General features: G+C 45.4%; 1 protein-coding gene across 2 annotated transcripts in view; it reads left to right on the top strand.

The window, feature by feature from the left end:
* The first annotated feature begins 6,464 nt into the window (after positions 1–6,464).
* TRIP10 (thyroid hormone receptor interactor 10) overlaps positions 6,465–17,663 on the top strand; it is an 87,774-nt gene continuing 76,575 nt past the window's right edge. Inside the window, exon 1 of one of the 2 annotated variants that reach the window (XM_035140377.2) lies at positions 6,465–7,235. In XM_035140377.2, the coding sequence (XP_034996268.1) occupies positions 7,212–7,235 (24 nt within the window). In that variant the 5' untranslated portion in view covers positions 6,465–7,211. The remainder of the gene's footprint in view (positions 7,236–17,663) is intronic. The other variant, XM_035140379.2, reaches the window with a different exon arrangement.

Below are 17,663 nucleotides of genomic sequence, written 5' to 3'. Positions count from 1 at the left end.
AGGGCAGAAGCTTTCACAGGCCCACCTTCTCAGAAGATGTATCCATTAAAGATCTTTAGCGTATTCAAGAAATTGAATCCCTCCTGCAAAACATCTGGAGGCAGCAAACTGCAGCCTGGAGACCAGACCACCATTTCTATCTGCCACCCCATTCCTCCCCAGGTTTTCCTGCCCTGCTGTCACACTAAGAATATTCCAATCAATCCATTCATTTTAAAGAGGCATTTTGGGTGGCTGGAGTTGAGAAAGTAGCAATGTAAGTGTCCCATTTTTTTAATTTTTATTTTGCATATCCACTTGCTAAGCTGCTGGAGTAATGGGAAGACACAAATTCTAAAGATGCTTCGAGTGATAAAATTTATTTATTTATTTATTTATTTATTATTTATTATTATTATTATTATTATTATTATTATTATTATTATTATTAATTTCTATACCGCCCTATACCCAAAGGTCTCAGGACGGTTCTCATAAAATATCAAATACATAAAATCTAAACAAAAACAACAACCCATTTTAAAAAACCAAAAAGGAGTCAGCATTTTTAAAAGGGCGTAGATCAAGTCAGGCAAAAGCTTGATTAAAAAGGAACTATGGCCAAACTATAACAGGAAAGTCTTTTTTTAAATATACATTTGTTTTGTATTGGGGTGGCCTGTACTTCATCCAATAGGCCATAGCAACATGTAGTACTATAGTAATACTGGGCTCACGTGTTTTACCTGTAAATAAATGGGCTAGAGAAGCGGGGATGTTTTAATGAAAATGTTCTGGGACAGGGCCTGGTGTGGTGCAGCCTAGGAAGCCCCTGGGTTCAAATGTTGCCATGCCATTAGGTCACTAGATGATCTTATTCAAGTTCCTTAGCCTCAGCCTGCCCCCCATCTGCAATATAGGGATGCTATATAAGGTTATAGGTGGCGATGTGGGTCAAACCACAGAGCCTAGGGCTTGCCGATCAGAAGGTTGGCGGTTCGAATCCCCGCGACGGGGTGAGCTCCCGTTGCTCGGTCCCAGCTCCTGCCAACCTAGCAGTTCAAAAGCACGTCAAAGTGCAAGTAGATGAATAGGTACCACTCCAGCAGGAAAGTAAACGGCATTTCCGTGTGCTGCTCTGGTTCGCCAGAAGCAGCTTTGTCATGCTGGTCACATGACCTGGAAGCTGTACGCTGGCTCCCTCGGCCAATAACACGAGATGAGTGCTGCAACCCCAGAGTCAGTCACGACTGGACCTAATGGTCAGGGGTACCTTTACCTTTACCTTTATATAAAGTTATAAGAATCACAACAAATTAAACACTATATAAATGCTAAATAGTATTAACTGTGTACTTGTAGCGGGTAACACACCTTAATGAATTGGTCACCATGTGCAAGCTCTGTAATTAATCTCTGCAAGACAAAGGCGCAGGGGTTTTACTGAAACTTATTTCGATCGTTTTGGAAAGAGATGAGGGAATCAGCAGTGTTGTGCAGTAGGCAACAGCTGTTCCTTGTGGCTGAGTCTTGCTTCAATAAACCAAGAGGGTTACCATTTTAATGCCACCTATCTGACGTCCCACCTATGTCTCTACGTTAATCAATCTGGCAAAACTGACATCAGGAACCACAAGACAGAGAAACCAGTAGTAGAAGACTTCAATCTCCCAGGACATTCTATACAAGATCTCAAAGCAGCTGTTTTAGTACAGAAAAAATTCAGAAACTGGAAAGAGAAGTTGCTGAATTGCAACTCATTAGCATAGCTGCCAAGTTATCCCTTTTTTAAAGGGAAATTCCATTATGCTGAATAGGCTTCCTCGCGAGAAAAGGGAAAACTTGGCAGCCATGCATTAGCAAGCTTAAAACCATGGAGCCACCTGGAATGAACAAAGACATAGGATTCTTATCTCATTATACATGATCAAGCTTTCCTTAGCACCTCAGCCCTTGCTTCCCCCGCAAGACCAATTGCAGTCATTAACAGTCATCAACAGGTTTACCACTCCTATCAGCCCATCACCCCCACCCCCTGAATATACATAAGGGTCTGGTGGCTTCTGTTTCAGTGTATCTGATGAAGTGTGCATGCACATGAAAGCTCATACTTAGTTGGTCTTTAAGGTGCTACTGAAGGAATTTTTTTATTTTATTCCATTTATAATTGACCTGCCCAACAACAAATAATTACAATTACAACAAATAGAGGCTTAACATATCTTGCTTTGCATGTCATGCATCTATCTCATATATTGGTTTCACCTTTTAAGTTGCGTTGCTGAAATAAATGCACTTTTCGACGATACTCTAATTTTCCGAGTTTCACCTGTATGTATTCTTGGAACACACAGGAAGAAAACAAAACTTCCTGACTCAGCATAGTTTCCACTCTCGAGTCAATGGCTCTCCCAGCCGCCGCCACTACCCCTCCTGGTCACCATGGCAATGTGATAGGATTCTATGTGTAACCCTGCATGAATTTCACAGTATTTTTGTAGACAGTCCTTTCACATTCCTTCTGATACTGGTTCATTCTGAAGGTTAAGAGGAAGTTGAATTTCCTGAGGTCAGCGACATGGAAAACTGATGTAACGCTCGCTGCCATTGGGGTTGAGGATGGTTTCGCTGACAGCAAGGTTTTCTGGTTCTTGTGGAGAGACAGCTTTGTCTTGGTGTTCCACTGAAGGGTGCCTTGGTGATCTCAACCGTCCATTCTTTTTCTGCTGAGAGAGAAGTTTATAAGAAACAATGGTGTGTATGTAAGGGCACATTTACGCCATCCAGTTGCATTAATTCAGAATACCTGCTTCCTTCACTTGTTCTTTATTTTCTAAAATAAAACAGGCTTGGTTTCAATACAGCAATTAACATACAACAGTAAAAAACAACAACACACACTTCAAATTAAATCAACAATTCAGGATTATTGCAGTAGTCAAAGTATCTATTTAGTACAAAGCCGCGGACCTGAGAACCTCTGAACATTGCTGACCACAACACCCATCACCCCAGGACATGCTGGTTTGGGCAGCTGGGAGTTCGAATCCAACAGCACTGGGTCACAGACTCCACCATCTGGAACGCCCTGCTTCTAGTGGACATGAGTTTGATGCCCAGTTGTATGGAAATAAGAAGCAGACCCTTTCCTGAAGATGGCACCACCATCATATGAGTGATAATGTTCTCTGAGAGGTCCTGGGCCCAGGCTATTTAGGATTTTATAACTTCCGTCCTATGCATTGTTACTACATTGAGCACAGTGGGTCTTACTCCTCAGTAAATGTGTATTGGATTGGGTCACAAGGGCAGCACCATAAGCGAAGCCCAGAAACCTACTCGCAATCAGTGGCGCCCCTTCAGAGGGGAATAAAATATTCCACACTATGACTAACTCCAACCAATTGCTGGGCAACTCTGTTCAAGGGTAGAACCATGCAGAGCTCCTCATTGCAGTAATCAAACCAGAAAGTTGCTACCCTGTGAAGAGTGGGCAGCAGTGGACACTTGTCCACCAGGAGAGGGCACAGTTGGCATACCATCTGAAGCTGGCAAAAAGCACCCATTCCAACTATTCAATTGAACCTGATCCTTAAGGAATCAATGGTTTGCTTTTCATGTTCCTAGACCTAGAACTTGTTGTTTTTATCTCATTTTTAGCTTGCTGCATACCACAACAGGTGGCGCTGTGGGTTAAACCACTGAGCCTAGGGCTTGCCGATCAGAAGGTCGGAGGTTCAAATCCCTGCGACGGGGTGAGCTCCCGTTGCTCGGTCCCAGCTCCTGCCAACCTAGCAGTTCAAAAGCACGTCAAAGTGCAAGTAGATAAATAGGTACCGCTCCAGCAGGAAGGTAAACGGCGTTTCCGTGTGCTGCTCTGGTTCGCCAGAAGCAGCTTTGTCATGTTGGCCACATGACCTGGAAGCTGTACGCCGGCTCCGTCGGCCAATAAAGTGAGATGAGCACCGCAACCTCAGAGTCGGTCACGACTAGACCTAATGGTCAGGGGTCCCTTTACCTTTATACCACTTTAATCGCTTCACACTGCAATGTACTAATTTGGTAAAATATAAAATAATGTAAGACCCCATTCCCATCCAGAACAGCTAAACCACTGACTTAGTCCTCCTCCTTTAAACTGCATGGTGCTTGTGATATCTGCCTCTGACTGGTTCATTTGCTGTGATGGTTCACCCATGTTCAGTTTATTAGAGCATTAAGCAGCCTGCAGTCAACTTCTGTGAGGAGTAGGAAAGCTGTCCATCTGTCTGAGATGAAAACCTCACACAGTGCAGAACAGAGGTCCCAGAATGTTAGGAAGTTAAGTCCACAGGCAAGGAAGGAAATAGTGAACGGGCTGAGAAAGAGAAATTGTGTAGGAAGGTAAAAAAAAAAAAAATGTGTGAGGAAAAGGGAAGAGAACGTAGAGATTTTTGCGGTGCCTTGAGGGTGGCAAATGACTAACCTCTGCTTGCTATTTGGGGGCACTGCTTAGTGCTTAAAAGAAGAAATAGGCACATCTGCATAAAAATTGCAAATGCTAACGTATACACGTATATCCAAATAAACAATAATGGACATTCCAAAGAACGGAACTGTTTGGTCACCGTGTGCAGCAGTTAAATGAAGCTAAAGAAAGCCTAGCTGTCCTCTTGCATTTGTTAAAAGGGAAGGGATGCAGGTGCCTTTGATATACAGTCATACCTCGGTTTAAGTACGCCTCGGTTTCAGTATTTTCAGTTTAATTACTCCACGGACCTGTCTGGAACAGATTAATCCACTTTCCATTACTTTCAATGGGAAACTTCGCTTCAGGTTAAGTACGCTTCAGTTTAAGTACTCCACGGACCGTCTGGAATGGATTAATCCACTTTCCATTACTTTCAATGGGAAAGTTTGCTTCAGGTTAAGTACGCTTCAGTTTAAGTACTCCGCGGACCCATCTGGAACGGATTAATCCACTTTCCATTACTTTCAATGGGAAACTTCGCTTCAGGTTAAGTACGCTTCAGGTTAAGTACAGACTTCTGGAACCAATTGTGTTTGTAAACCGAGGTACCACTGTATAGTTGACAAGTAGCACTAGGTCTCCCCCCCCCCATCTCCACCACAGTAGCTGGCGGCAGACCCTCAAATACTTGGTCTCTGGCCAGTGGCCACCCCCTAAGGAAGAGGTTCCCACACTGGTCTGCAGAGGTGGTGGTGGTGGTGCCACAGCTGGCCCACCCATGAGGCAAAGTGAAGTGCAGGATACACAGAGGCAGCAGATCCGGCCTTCAAGGAATGCATTGCCTGCTGCTGCTGTTGCATGGTTGCAGCACACTCCTTGGAGGCTGGATCTGCCTCCTCCTCAGCAGTTCCTCCCCCATGCAACCTCTCAGTGAATAGGAGGTGCTGCTGGTTTCTTCCCACGCTCACGGTGGCAATGGCAGAGGCTGCCCTCTGGGGTCTCCTGCCCAGTGTGATTTACAGCAGGCCCCTTCCCCCACCATGACAACCTTTGATTCCCACTTCAACCTTTGGGTAAGGTTGAGTATACCTGAAGGAGTGTTTCCATCCCCATCGTTCTGCCCGGACGCTGAGGTCCAGGCCCGCCTCGTTGTAGACCCCTGGTGGCGCAGTGCACCATGGCGCGGTGCTGGTAAGCTGGGCGCCGGCTTGGGAAGGAGGGCGCCGCGCGGCTTCATTGCGCCCTGCGAGGGCGGGGCGGGCGGCGGAGCGATCTCCGCCCCTCAGCACCAGGGCGCACGATCTTCTCAAGACGGCCCTGCTGAGGTCCAGCTCCGAGGGCCTTCTGGTGGTTCCCTCACTACGAGAAGTGAGGTTATAGGGAACCAGGCAGAGGGCCTTATTGATAGTGGCACCCGCCCTGTGGAACACCCATAAGATGTCAAGGAAATAAACAACTATCTGACTTTTAGAAGACATCTGGAGGCAGCCCTGCTCAGGGAAGTTTTTAATGTTCGACGTTTTATCATGTTTTTAATATTCTGTTGGGAGCCGCCCAGAGTGGCTGGGGAAACCCAGCCAGGTGGGTGGGGTATAAATAATTTATTTATTATTGTTGTTGTTGTTATTGAGTTGATTTCCCACTTCTTGTTGCCGATGTGGATCTTTCCTCCCATGCTTGTTCCTAATAATAATAATAATAATAATAATAATAATAATAATAATAATAATTTTATTATTTATACACTCCCCACCATCTGGCTGGGTTTCCCCAGTCTTTTGTGGTTCACCTTAGCTGAGATTCCTGCATTACAGGGGATTGGACTAGATGAGCCTTGCGTTCCCTTCCAACTCTCCCAATTCTATGATTCTGTGTCTTGGACCGGCCTTTGGATTGCTCTCCTAATGATGAATGGGGCTGGAATCGTTTCATACCACACGTCAGAAGCGTGGCTTACGGACCACCTCCCTGGGAGCGACGAGGCTTCACGTGACTGCTTGTAACGTCTGGTAAGGGGCCACCATACGGATTGGCGCAGCCACGTGGGACTGGAAATAGCCTTCCTGCGAACGCTGCACGGCTCCCTTAGCAACCACGCGGGGGACGCAGCCACATGTACTCCATCCTTGGAGGCGTTGCAGGGTCCGGCGTGGAGCCGCGCCGCTAAGCGCCCTCCGTCCCACCCGAGATCGAGACGCGTTTTCCTGTCTTGGGTCAAGCAAGAGAAGATCCATACCAGCGCCGCCCACGATCACCGGCTGCGCATCCCCGACCGAGTCCAGCGGGCCGAATCCCGAGCGCCCGCGCCGCGAGATTCCTCGCGCGGCGAGCTCAGCCCGGCTCCAAGGAAGCGCGCGCGCGATCGCGGAGCCTGACGCGAGAGGAAACCCTTTGCCCATTGCGCGGGGGAAGGAGGGCGGCGGCGGCGTTGGCTTCCTGGGAAGAGCGGCGCGCCTCGGCTCCGCCTGTTGATCCCTTTTCGGGGGAGGGGGAAGACGGGCGGACGGCCTTCGCCTCTGCATCAATCAAACCCTTGGAAGCGAGAGGGAGACGCGCCCCGTGCCAAGCCGGGGAATGCCGGCGCTCCTCGGGCTGCGCTGAGCCCTGCCTGCGCCTTTAAGGGCCGGGGCCGAAGCGGGGAGTGTCCCGGGCAGGCGCTGGAGGCTGGACGGGCGGGAGGAGCGGGACTCCCCGGGACGGGAGCGGCGGCGGAGGCGGCGGATCGGGCTCCGGGTGGGCCTTCGCGGACGAAGCGAGGGCGCACGGCGACGGCGCTGCCAGCATGGACTGGGGCACGGAGCTCTGGGTAAGAAAGCGCGCGACCGGCCAGGGCGCCCGGTCCCCCTTGTGTTTTGCTCGGAGGCACCCCATATTCTCTCCCCTCCCTCCATGTCCGATCACTTCGTTTCTCCACTCAGGGTTGGGCTTCTCCATAATTCCCCAGACTTGATTTAAAGCGCGTTTCTCCGCCCTCTTCTCCAGCTCCCACCCCAAACTCATAGTTTTCTCCCTCGTGTCAGAGTTCAGTCGTCTGTCCCCCCCCCTTCAGTGCCTGCCTCCCCCTCTTTTCCTGATGGCTGCTAGTACTCTGGCTGTTACGCTCTCTCCTCCTTTTCTCTGCCGCCTTGTTCCGTTCCGTTTTCTTTTGCTGACCCTGTTGCTTTCCTCACTCCCTCCCTTTGCCCCTTGGCTGAGAAAGGGGATGTTGTTTGTGTGTGTGTGTGTGTGTGTGAGTGAGTGAGTGAGAGTGAGAGTGAGAGAGAGAGAGAGAGAGAGAGAAACCAATATTTTCCCTGGGTCATTAGGCACTGAGCTTATAGGAAGACTGCATGTATTAACACAGAGTGACTTTAATTTGGCCAGGTAGATAAGACCACCTGAAAGTAAGAGGAGGCACTTTCACATTAATGATCTTCAATATTTAAAGCTGTAGGTGTACCCATAGCTGACTCGCCACAGCTCCCCTAAGTATATTTTTTTCCCCTGGTTCTGGCTTCTTACACTTGATAATTAGATGGGCAAGAAACCCTTTGTCTACCACTTTTATCATGAGTAAGTAAGATGCATGTTTTACTGTGCTAGCCTATCATATTTTGGCTCCGCTCTTGCACCTTTGCATATTGGGGTGCAGCTCTCAGATTGGGAACACCTGTGTTGTGATTTAAGAGCTGTATGTCCTCATTCACACATAACAAGCAAGCATGTGGACTTCCAGAAATTTAAGTTGTACTTTGGCTTACCTGTGCATAGCGGCGCTCATCTCGCTTTATTGGCCAAGGGAGCCGGCGTACTAAGCATGACTAAGCCGCTTCTGGCGAAACCAGAGCAGCACACAGAAACGCCGTTTACCTTCCCACCAGAGCGGTACCTATTTATCTACTTGCGCTTCGTGCTTTCGAACTGCTAGGTTGGCAGGAGCAGGGACCAAACAACGGGAGCTCACCTCGTCATGGGGGTTCGAACCGCTGACCTTCTGATCGGCAAGCCCTAGGTAGGCTCTGTGGTTTAGACCACAGCACCACCCAGTCACTCGGGCCCTGTATATCATTTGAAGGCACACATCTTCCATTATGTGCTGCTTTACTGCTTGTGAGAAGATTCCCCTCATGGACCATTTGAAAATTGCTGAGGGTCTTGGCGGACCACTTAATGATTTTTTTTCTGCCTGTTGTCACAATTGTAATATGCTGTGCCAGATGCTGCGTGGTTTTTAATTGCATATTTATTTATTCCTTCTTTTATTTATTGCATTTTGTAAGGTAAAGGTAAAGGGACCCCTGACCATTAGGTCCAGTCGTGACCGACTCTGGGGTTGCAGCGCTCATCTCGCATTATTGGCCGAGGGAACCGGCGTATAGCTTCCAGGTCATGTGGCCAGCATGACAAAGCCGCTTCTGGCAAACCAGAGCAGCACATGGAAACGCCGTTTACCATCCCGCTATAGCGGTTCCTATTTATCTACTTGCATTTTGATGTGCTTTCGAACTGCTAGGTTGGCAGGAGCTGGGACCAAGCAACGGGAGCTCACCCCGTCACAGGGATTCGAACCGCCAACCTTCTGATCAGCAAGCCCTAGGCTCAGTGGTTTAGCCCACAGCGCCACCTGGGTCCCACAATTGCATTTTGTACTAAAATACAATATAAGAAATGGATGTGCTGTATCTGGTGTTCAACCGTAAAAACACAGGCACATCGCAAAATACCTGAATTACTCTCATAGGTCACTACGGTAGCTGTGTGCCAACCACAGTTTGGGAACCTCTACCCTAAACAACCACTTGAAGTGATTTGTGTGATTTGACCCAGTCATGTGCATGGCTTATATGTATATGCAAAACACTCACGTATGCACAACCCTCAATACCTTTTAACTGTCCTGCTGTACTTAAAATCAGGGAGGCCAAATAATGTAATTTATGGGTAAAGTCTGAAATCTAATCCTGGCCCATTTCAATGAATGCAAAACCCAAAGTGTTTTGTGCTTCAAATTTATCTGGAATAAAGGTGGACTGACTGTAGACATATATATGGTCTGTTTTAATCATTCCGTGGTCCACCAATACGTGTTAAATGTATGAAGCAAGACAGACTGCGTACTCTGGGTCTGTTAGCAGCGGAAAGCATACCGGTAATTGATATGTATTAAGTGATGCTGAGGAGGTTATCCTGCTAAGAACATGAGAGGTGTGATACTTATTGTAGGGGGTGAGCAAACTTTCAGGATTTACTTTGTTTTTACCAGACCTCTGATATTCACCACCTGGAGCCTGGTACAAAAGACAGATACATAGAAGAACTAAAGGATTCTGAGCCCAGGAATTTATTTTGAGTACCAGAACTGAACTGAGTGTACAGTCCTTGCACACATACTATCCCTCTCCTGGCTACCCTGAATTTCTTCATTTTGGCAATATGAGGGAATGAGGATTCATTTTGTTACTGCTGTTGTTTGTTGTGGTGCCAATTGTTTAATCTACTGCAAATCACCCAGTTGCCAGTAGGTCAAAACCACCCTTTTACTCACCCTTGGTGCAGTTAACCAATGTCTACATAGTTCAGTATTCTTTGATAGTTGACTGGCCTTTCATCAATTGGACTGCGGCCTTCATTTTGCCTTCTTCGGATCTAGAATTTGCGTTTGCTCATGAAAACTTATTTGGGAGCAAATTAAGCTTCTCACAATGAGGCCCTTAAGGCACCATCAACTTCTATGTACATGTGATTTAATCTCCACTTCATCATCCCAGGTAAGCTATGATGGATAGCCAAAGGTGGGCAAAATGTGTAGCTCAGGCATCCCCAAACTTCGGCCCTCCAGATGTTTTGGACTACAATTCCCATCTCCCCCAACCACTGGTCCTGTTAGCTAGGGATCATGGGAGTAGTAGGCCAAAACATCTGGAGGCCCGTAGTTTGGGGATGCCTGGTGTAGCTATTGCATAAAGAAAAACAGGGTAGAGACTTCAATCAGAAGCTGAGAGAGGGGGGAAAACAAACATTGTTGCTTTAAACAGGCAGCTACAGAAATGTGCCTTAAGCTGCTTTGGGGTAGAACAGGAATATAGTAATGATTTTAAATAGTAGAGGAAGAGACTTTCATGTAATGCAAAATTGATGGTGGTGCAAAGTGACCTGAAGAAAAGAGTTCGAGAGAGTTTTATTTGTAGCTTGCTCTGTTCTAGAGCCTCAGAGAAGGGAAGACCTTTGTACCCAGTTCAAAACATAGTTTCCCAAGAAGAAAAAGCGTTGGGTATATGCATTTTATACTTAATAGGACCCAGGTGGCGCTGTGGGTTAAACCACAGAGTCTAGGGCTTGCTGATCAGAAGGCTGGCGGTTCGAATCCCTGCAACGGGGTGAGCTTCCCAGGTTGCTCGGTCCCAGCTCCTGCCCACCTAGCAGTTCGAAAGCACATCAAAGTGCAAGTAGATAAATAGGGACCGCTCCGGCGGGAAGGTAAACGGCGTTTCCATGCGCTGCTCTGGTTCGCCAGAAGCAGCTTTGTCATGCTGGCCACATGACCCGGAAGCTGTCTGCGGACAAACGCCGGCTCCCTCTGCCTATAGAGCGAGATGAGTGCCACAACCCTAGAGTCGGACACGACTGGACCTGATGGTCAGGGGCCCCTTTACCTTTACCTTTAGGTTTGCAGAGTATTCTTGGTAGGAGGGCCCTTCCTTGATTACCTTTTCATGGATTGAACATGATGATTGATCCTGAACATATCCAAGAGAGGTGGGGAGTATTAATAATGTCAGAGGCCTCTTATTTTTGGTCTGTATTTTGACTTTTCTGTTTCTCTTGCCAGTTGCTCAAAAGGGGCTCTTGCTTTTGCTTGTCTCCCGCAGCCCTTATTTTATGTGCTGTGAAGCACGTTCTGGGTTTCTGTAAGGACCAGGGCTTTCTCTTGCACCTGGTTTTAGGTTTTTGCTTGAGTGTGTGCATGTGGAAGATACAGGATCCGAAGGCGTCTTTCTCACCCCTTCAGCAAAGCTTCTATGTCTAATCTAGTTAGTTCAGAGATTAACTTTAGCCTGGTTGCATGAGTAGAGGAGGCTATTTCTGGCTTCTGCCCTTGCATGGGCAACAGTTGAGTGCCCTCGACAGGGGAAGGAATATTAAAATACCCTCAAAATTCAGTCTAACCGTTTCCATCGGTAAAATTGATCTGCATACTTCTACATCTGCATAGCATAACTTGGGCAAGTTTCTAGGTCTCCCCTGGGTTTTCTACCATGTCTAGGGTCAAAAGGGGCAGTATACAAGCTGGAATCATGCAGTCTATGGTTGCTAGGCCACAATTAATTCAGAATGTTGCCATTAGTGAAACCTTCCACTGGGGGCCTGAGTTTGTTGTCTCTAAATCAGTAGATTTAGTTGGGGGCTGCTGATTCTCATTTAATGAATTACCTGCGCAGGTAGCACTTGCATGTCAGAAACAGCATGCAAAACGTGTGTGTGTAGAACATGCTGCTGTACAAACTGCTAGGAAGCTACCGATTGGCCATGTCAATGTACACCATCTGTACGCGCAGCAAAATAGCGATGGTCTATGCTCATTTGACTGTAGCCGTTGGCAATCCAATTGTCCTGATTTTTCCCATGTGGTCATGCTCTCTCTGTAATAAATCAAAATCTGGGGTGCTTTTCAAAAAACTTGTGGCAAATTCATAGAACTGATTCCCCCTCACCTTCCAGTGTTGCAGGATGTGTCTTGCTTTGTACTCTGCCAAAAAAAAAGGGGGGGGGGACGGGACACAATCATCGGTTGATTCCTACGCTCTTTATGTACATCTTGACTGGACATGAAAGTCTCTACTTTGTATCTAGCGGCTTGGGACCCTCGTATCTACGGGACCGCCTCTCCTGGCATGCCCCGCGGAGGACCTTAAGGTCCATAAACAACAATATTCTGGAGATCCCGAGCCATAAGTTGGCTAGATTGGCCTCTAAAAGCCAGGGCTTTTTCAGTATTGGCCCCAACTTGGTGGAACGCTCTTTCACAGGAGACCAGGGCCCTGCGGGATTTGTAATCTTTCCGCAGGGCCTGCAAGACAGAGCTGTTCCGCCTGGACTTTGGGTTGGATTCAGTCTGACCCTTGTGGTTTCCTCCCTCATGGTTTGGATTTATGGACTACTTAAAATGAGGCTGCATTTTAAATTTTAATACTGTATTTTAATCTGTATTTTAATTAATTGCTTTTTATGTTTTATTGTAATTTTATTGGTGTGAGCCGCCCTGAGCCCGGTTCTGACTGGGGAGGGCGGGGTATAAATAAAAATTTATTATTATTATTATTATTATTATTATTATTATTATTATCTGAAGTGATGGTTCCCTTTTGTTTAATGGGGATGCTGATGTTTAATCATTGGGATGAGCTGCGTGATAGATGATAGAACTATTATTTATTGTTTATTTATTAAATTTGTATACCACCCTTCATCCAAAGATGACTGGGTGGTTTACAGTATGAAAACATAAACCACAACCACAACAAGCAATAACCACCCCAGTACTAAAAACTGCATTACCCTCAACACTAATCTGAAGGAGGTGGAGGGTTTTTTTTTTTTTGGAAGGAAGAATTAATAGATAGGATGGGGTGTTTAACCAGATTCTCCTCTGCAAGTTGCCCCACGTGGCTGTTTACTGTTTGTCCCACAGTCTTGTTTGACTCAAAGGAGGAGGGGGAGGGGAAACCAGCAAAAGCAGAGGGGGGGGGAGAAACAGGACGACGACTTTCAGGGGAGATCTGGCAGGCGTGCAAAGTTTTAAGCACCTTTCTGCACATTGAGCCTCCCTTCTGCCCTTTCATTAACATTAACTGGCAAAGTGCATGTTTACCAGCATAACATGTAGTTTTGTCCTTAGTTGCAGGATGAATTGGAACTTGTCTTTGAAATGGTGTGTGTGTGTGTGTAGAAGCCTATATTGATTGCTGAGTTGCTTCTGTGCAGATATATTTAACCTGTTGTCTGTTGTTCAGGCTATTTGGCCTGATGTCTCTGGGTGTGGTCCAGGGTATTTTTTGTTAACCTTTAGCTAAGGACTTGCTTTGGAGCTTAAAAGGGATGGTGTTTAGATTGGTGAATTGGGTAGGATCAAACAGTTCCACTGTTTGCAAAATCTAGCCAGGGCTGTTTATGTTGGGTGAGGTGGTGTCTGTTTTCTTTAGCATCTTCTTCTGCTATTGCTGCACCTCCCATTTCATCTCTCTGGAAGGAACCTCTTGTAGCTTCTCTAAAGTGGCACAGCATATGTGCCGCTGCTTATAAGTGGGTATTGCCTAAATTGTTCCCTCAAAATGACTTTAAAGAAATATTTATGGAATGCAAATTAAGAATTCATGAAGATTGATATTACTAAAATCTACCTAAACAATACCTAGAGTTCTGTTTATGATGGATGCTGAACCTGTACCTTGTTTTTATTTAACTGGAAAACTCCTCCTCCTCCTCCTCCTCCTCCTCCTCCTCCTCCTCCTCCTCCTCCTCCTCCTCCTCCTTCTTCTTCTTCTTCTTCTTCTTCTTCTTCTTCTTCTTCTTCTTCTTTATAACCCACCCATCTGGCTGGGTTTCCCCAGCCATTCTGGGCGGCTCCCAACAAAACACTAAAAACAGAATAAAACTTTGAACATTAAAAACTTCCCTAAACAGGGCTGCCTTCAGATATCTTCTAAAAGTCAGATACAGTGGTACCTCTAGTTGCAGACTTACTCAGTTTTGGGGTGCCGTTTCACCCTGGAAAGTCTACAACTAGAGCGCCTCTTCCACGCATGTGCGTGGCACAATCGAGCGCTTCTGCACATGCGCACATGGCGAACCCGGAAGTAAACACTTCTGGGTTTGCCGCGTTCGTAAGCTGAAAGTCTGTAACAAGAGCGGTATGCAACTAAAGGTACCACTGTAGTTGTTATTTCCTTGACATCTGATGGGAGGGCGTTCTACAGGGCGGGTGCCACTACCGAGAAGGCCCTCTGCCTGGTCATTAACAAACATTAACTGTTAGTATTTGGAAGTTTCCGTGGGTATACGGAAAGGAGGTGGGGGGCACACTGAACTTTTTTTTGGGGGGGGGTTAAATGATGCTCAGTTCACATTTCAGAAAAAGGTGGATCATGTCGAAATGTGTCTCAGTTTTTTCACATAAACATTTGAATTTGTACCAAGTCATTTTTAACCACGCACGCTGCACTTTTTTGGGGTGTGTGTGTGTGTAATGCTAGCAAAATTGTGTTCATCGAGTTTTTCTGAATTGTAGCCCTATAGCTTTTTAAATGAGTTCCCTACCTAGTCACAAGGTAGAGCGTTGGCACATAAGAAATGCGGAAATCATAGTTTGGTAATATCACAAGACAGCATGCAAGCTTCTAGGTTCTACAGAACTCTTTATCAAGCTAGAGGCTAAATACAGGGTTGGCAGAGAAGCAACTCGTATGCAGAGCGTTCAAGTTGCTATACAGTGGTACCTCAGTTTACGAACTTAATCCGTTTCGGAAGTCCGTTCCAGACAATGAAAAACATCCCCTAAAACAGAAATTTAACATGAATTTTACCATCTAACAAGACGATTGATCCATAAAATGAAAGCAACAATCAATGTACTGTACTATAAGGTAAATAAGACAGTATTGATGGTGTTTTTTTAAAAAAAAGAAAATGTGATTTTTTCCCCTTACCTGCACTGATTATAGTCTTCCACGGCTTCGGGGGTGGGATGGGGGCTGTGGCGAGGCCTCCCCCAGCCGGTGTCCTTCCACCGGCAGTGGAGCATGTTCGGCTTCCGAGGCAAAGTTCGCTAACCAGAACACCTACTTCCGGTTTTGCGGAGTTCGTTTCCTGAATAGTTCTTTAAGAGGACTGTTCGTAGACCGAGGTACCGCTGTATTACACCCAGGGTATTCTGAGATTAGGATTAAGTTTCCGTATCTGAGGGGGAATTTGACCTCTTTGGGGCCCGATTCTCCTGTCTCAGTTTGAACTTGCGGGCCCAATCTGGCTTCAAGGGAGAATGGAAGAAAAAAGGTTGCATAGCCTGAGTCGTGCTCAGTTGTATATAAACCTGAGTCTCATTTAACACACAACATGCATAGGATTGGGCTGCCCTTCACCAAGCTGTGGCCGGCGGGGAGGAATAATGGATGTGGCGGGGTCTCGAGTCCTTGTTAGCAAAAGCAAAAGGAAAGAGAATTCAGTCGTACTGCAATGTGGCGTTGTCTAATCCGCTCCCAATTTCTTCACTGCTCCAGGCATAGGCAACCTTGGCTCTCCAGATGTTTTGGAACTACAACTCCCATGATCCCTAGCTAACAGGGCCAGTGGTCAGGGATCATGGGAGTTGTAGTTCCACAACATCTGGAGAGCCAAGGTTGCCTATGCCTGTTTTATGCCATAAAGCAAGTGATTCATTTAGGCCAGGGGTGGCCAACTCCCAAGAGACTGCGATCTACTCACAGAGTTAAAAACTGGCAGTAATCTACCCCCCCTTTTAGGGGTTCAGGTCAAAGTTGTTGAGATTTTTTAAGGAAGGCCCATTTCTAAGGGTTCAGGTCAAAGTTGTTGAGATTTTCTGAGGCAGGTGGAAAACCCCATTGGGGGAGTGAAGAGCTAAAATTTTGAGCCTTTTGGTGTAGAGCCAAAGTTGTTGAGCTTCTTTGGGGGGAGCCAGTGACCTACCAGAGATCTACCACAGACGTCCAGTGATCTACTGGTAGATCACGATCTACCTGTTGGACGTGCCTGATTTAGGCAGATTCTTCCTGGTAGCTCGTACCCACGAAGTTGGGAGTACAAAAAAATGCAAACCATCTCTAGACATGAAAGTGTTTCCTCCCTGCATGATGGCATTTCTTATAAATGCAGCTGACTTCCTGGCAGTAGTTGCTGTTCCTTTACAGTATTTTGTTTGTGTTGACACTTGGATAAGGGGCTGTGTGTGTGTGTGTGTGTGTGTGTGTGTGTGTGTCTAATTTCAGACTTTCTTCCTCATACCTGACCATGCCTGCACACATGGTTAAAATGTAGGGGAGAAATGAGGCTGTGTCAAATGGAATTGAAAGCAGTTTTGTCTAAAATAAGAGTGTGTATAGCAATGCCTCACGTAAGCAAGGAAAACTGGATCCTTTAATTCCAATTTCTAGAGTGCTGCCTAGCTGTCCCTGCCCAGGGTGGATTTGATTTAAATCAAACTGATTTAAATCACGATTTAAATCACGATTTAAATCACTAGTCAGTAAGGCTTGATTTAAATCATAGTTTTCTACATAAAGACTAATTCTTGCTAGTATAACTTTAATATGCAAGTAGATGAAGATTTTTAGAATAACAACTTTTCATATTAGTTTTTTATCCCCAGTTTAATGGGTTATTCATATTTGGACAACTTTACTGTTGTACTTAGGAAGGAGAAAAATAATCATTACCTTAATAATAACAATTTAAACAGATTTATTCAACTGAAACAATAACATTACAGCATATGTTATTTGCTTAAACAAACATCCATGTTTGTTAACTAATTTGGCTAAACAAAAACAAAATATATATATTTTAAGAAACTTAGACTGTCAGCCCAGCCTACACATGAAAAACCTAAATACTGTCCACTCCAAACAATCAGAAAAATATTGTTTCTATTCTATTCACTAAACTTCTTGAAACTTAGCACTGAAGGGGTTGTTTCTGTATTCATAGGTTTGTAGAACAATAGGATTAAGGTCTATTTCTCAACTCTGTTCATGATATAACCTTTTTGCTGTGAAGAAGAGGCATGTGATCTCTGTTGAGTCAAATTCAGTTTTGAGAACTGCAAAAGTAAACCAAGCATCTGTGATAATATCTTGTAGGCAGAGAAACTGCCCAATAATCTTACAAAAACCTCTGGAAGAGCATGACATTGTGAATGGATTAATGGAATTTATTTACCCCCCAAAAATTAAACATATACAACCTTATTCTACATAATTAAAAAACTAATCTTTATTTCATGATGGAATAACCTTTTGATGGTAATATATTTTCCTCAAAATGCATTTTATTTAAAAAAATCCAATTTAAATCAAAAAAATCGATTTAAATCAAAAAAATCTGATTTTTTTGATTTTTTTAAAAAAAATCATTGATTTTTATCCACCCTGTCCCTGCCTTTAACCATCTTTCTTTCTCTTACTAGTCTAGGATGTAAGTTTTTTGTTTGGTTGCTTTTTTTTTTTGCTAGGGATTAGGAGTTTCA

The sequence above is a fragment of the Zootoca vivipara genome, chromosome 16 (genome assembly GCF_963506605.1).
Source record: "Zootoca vivipara chromosome 16, rZooViv1.1, whole genome shotgun sequence".
Classification (NCBI taxonomy): domain Eukaryota; kingdom Metazoa; phylum Chordata; class Lepidosauria; order Squamata; family Lacertidae; genus Zootoca; species Zootoca vivipara.
This window is presented reverse-complemented; position numbering and strand designations above follow the sequence as displayed.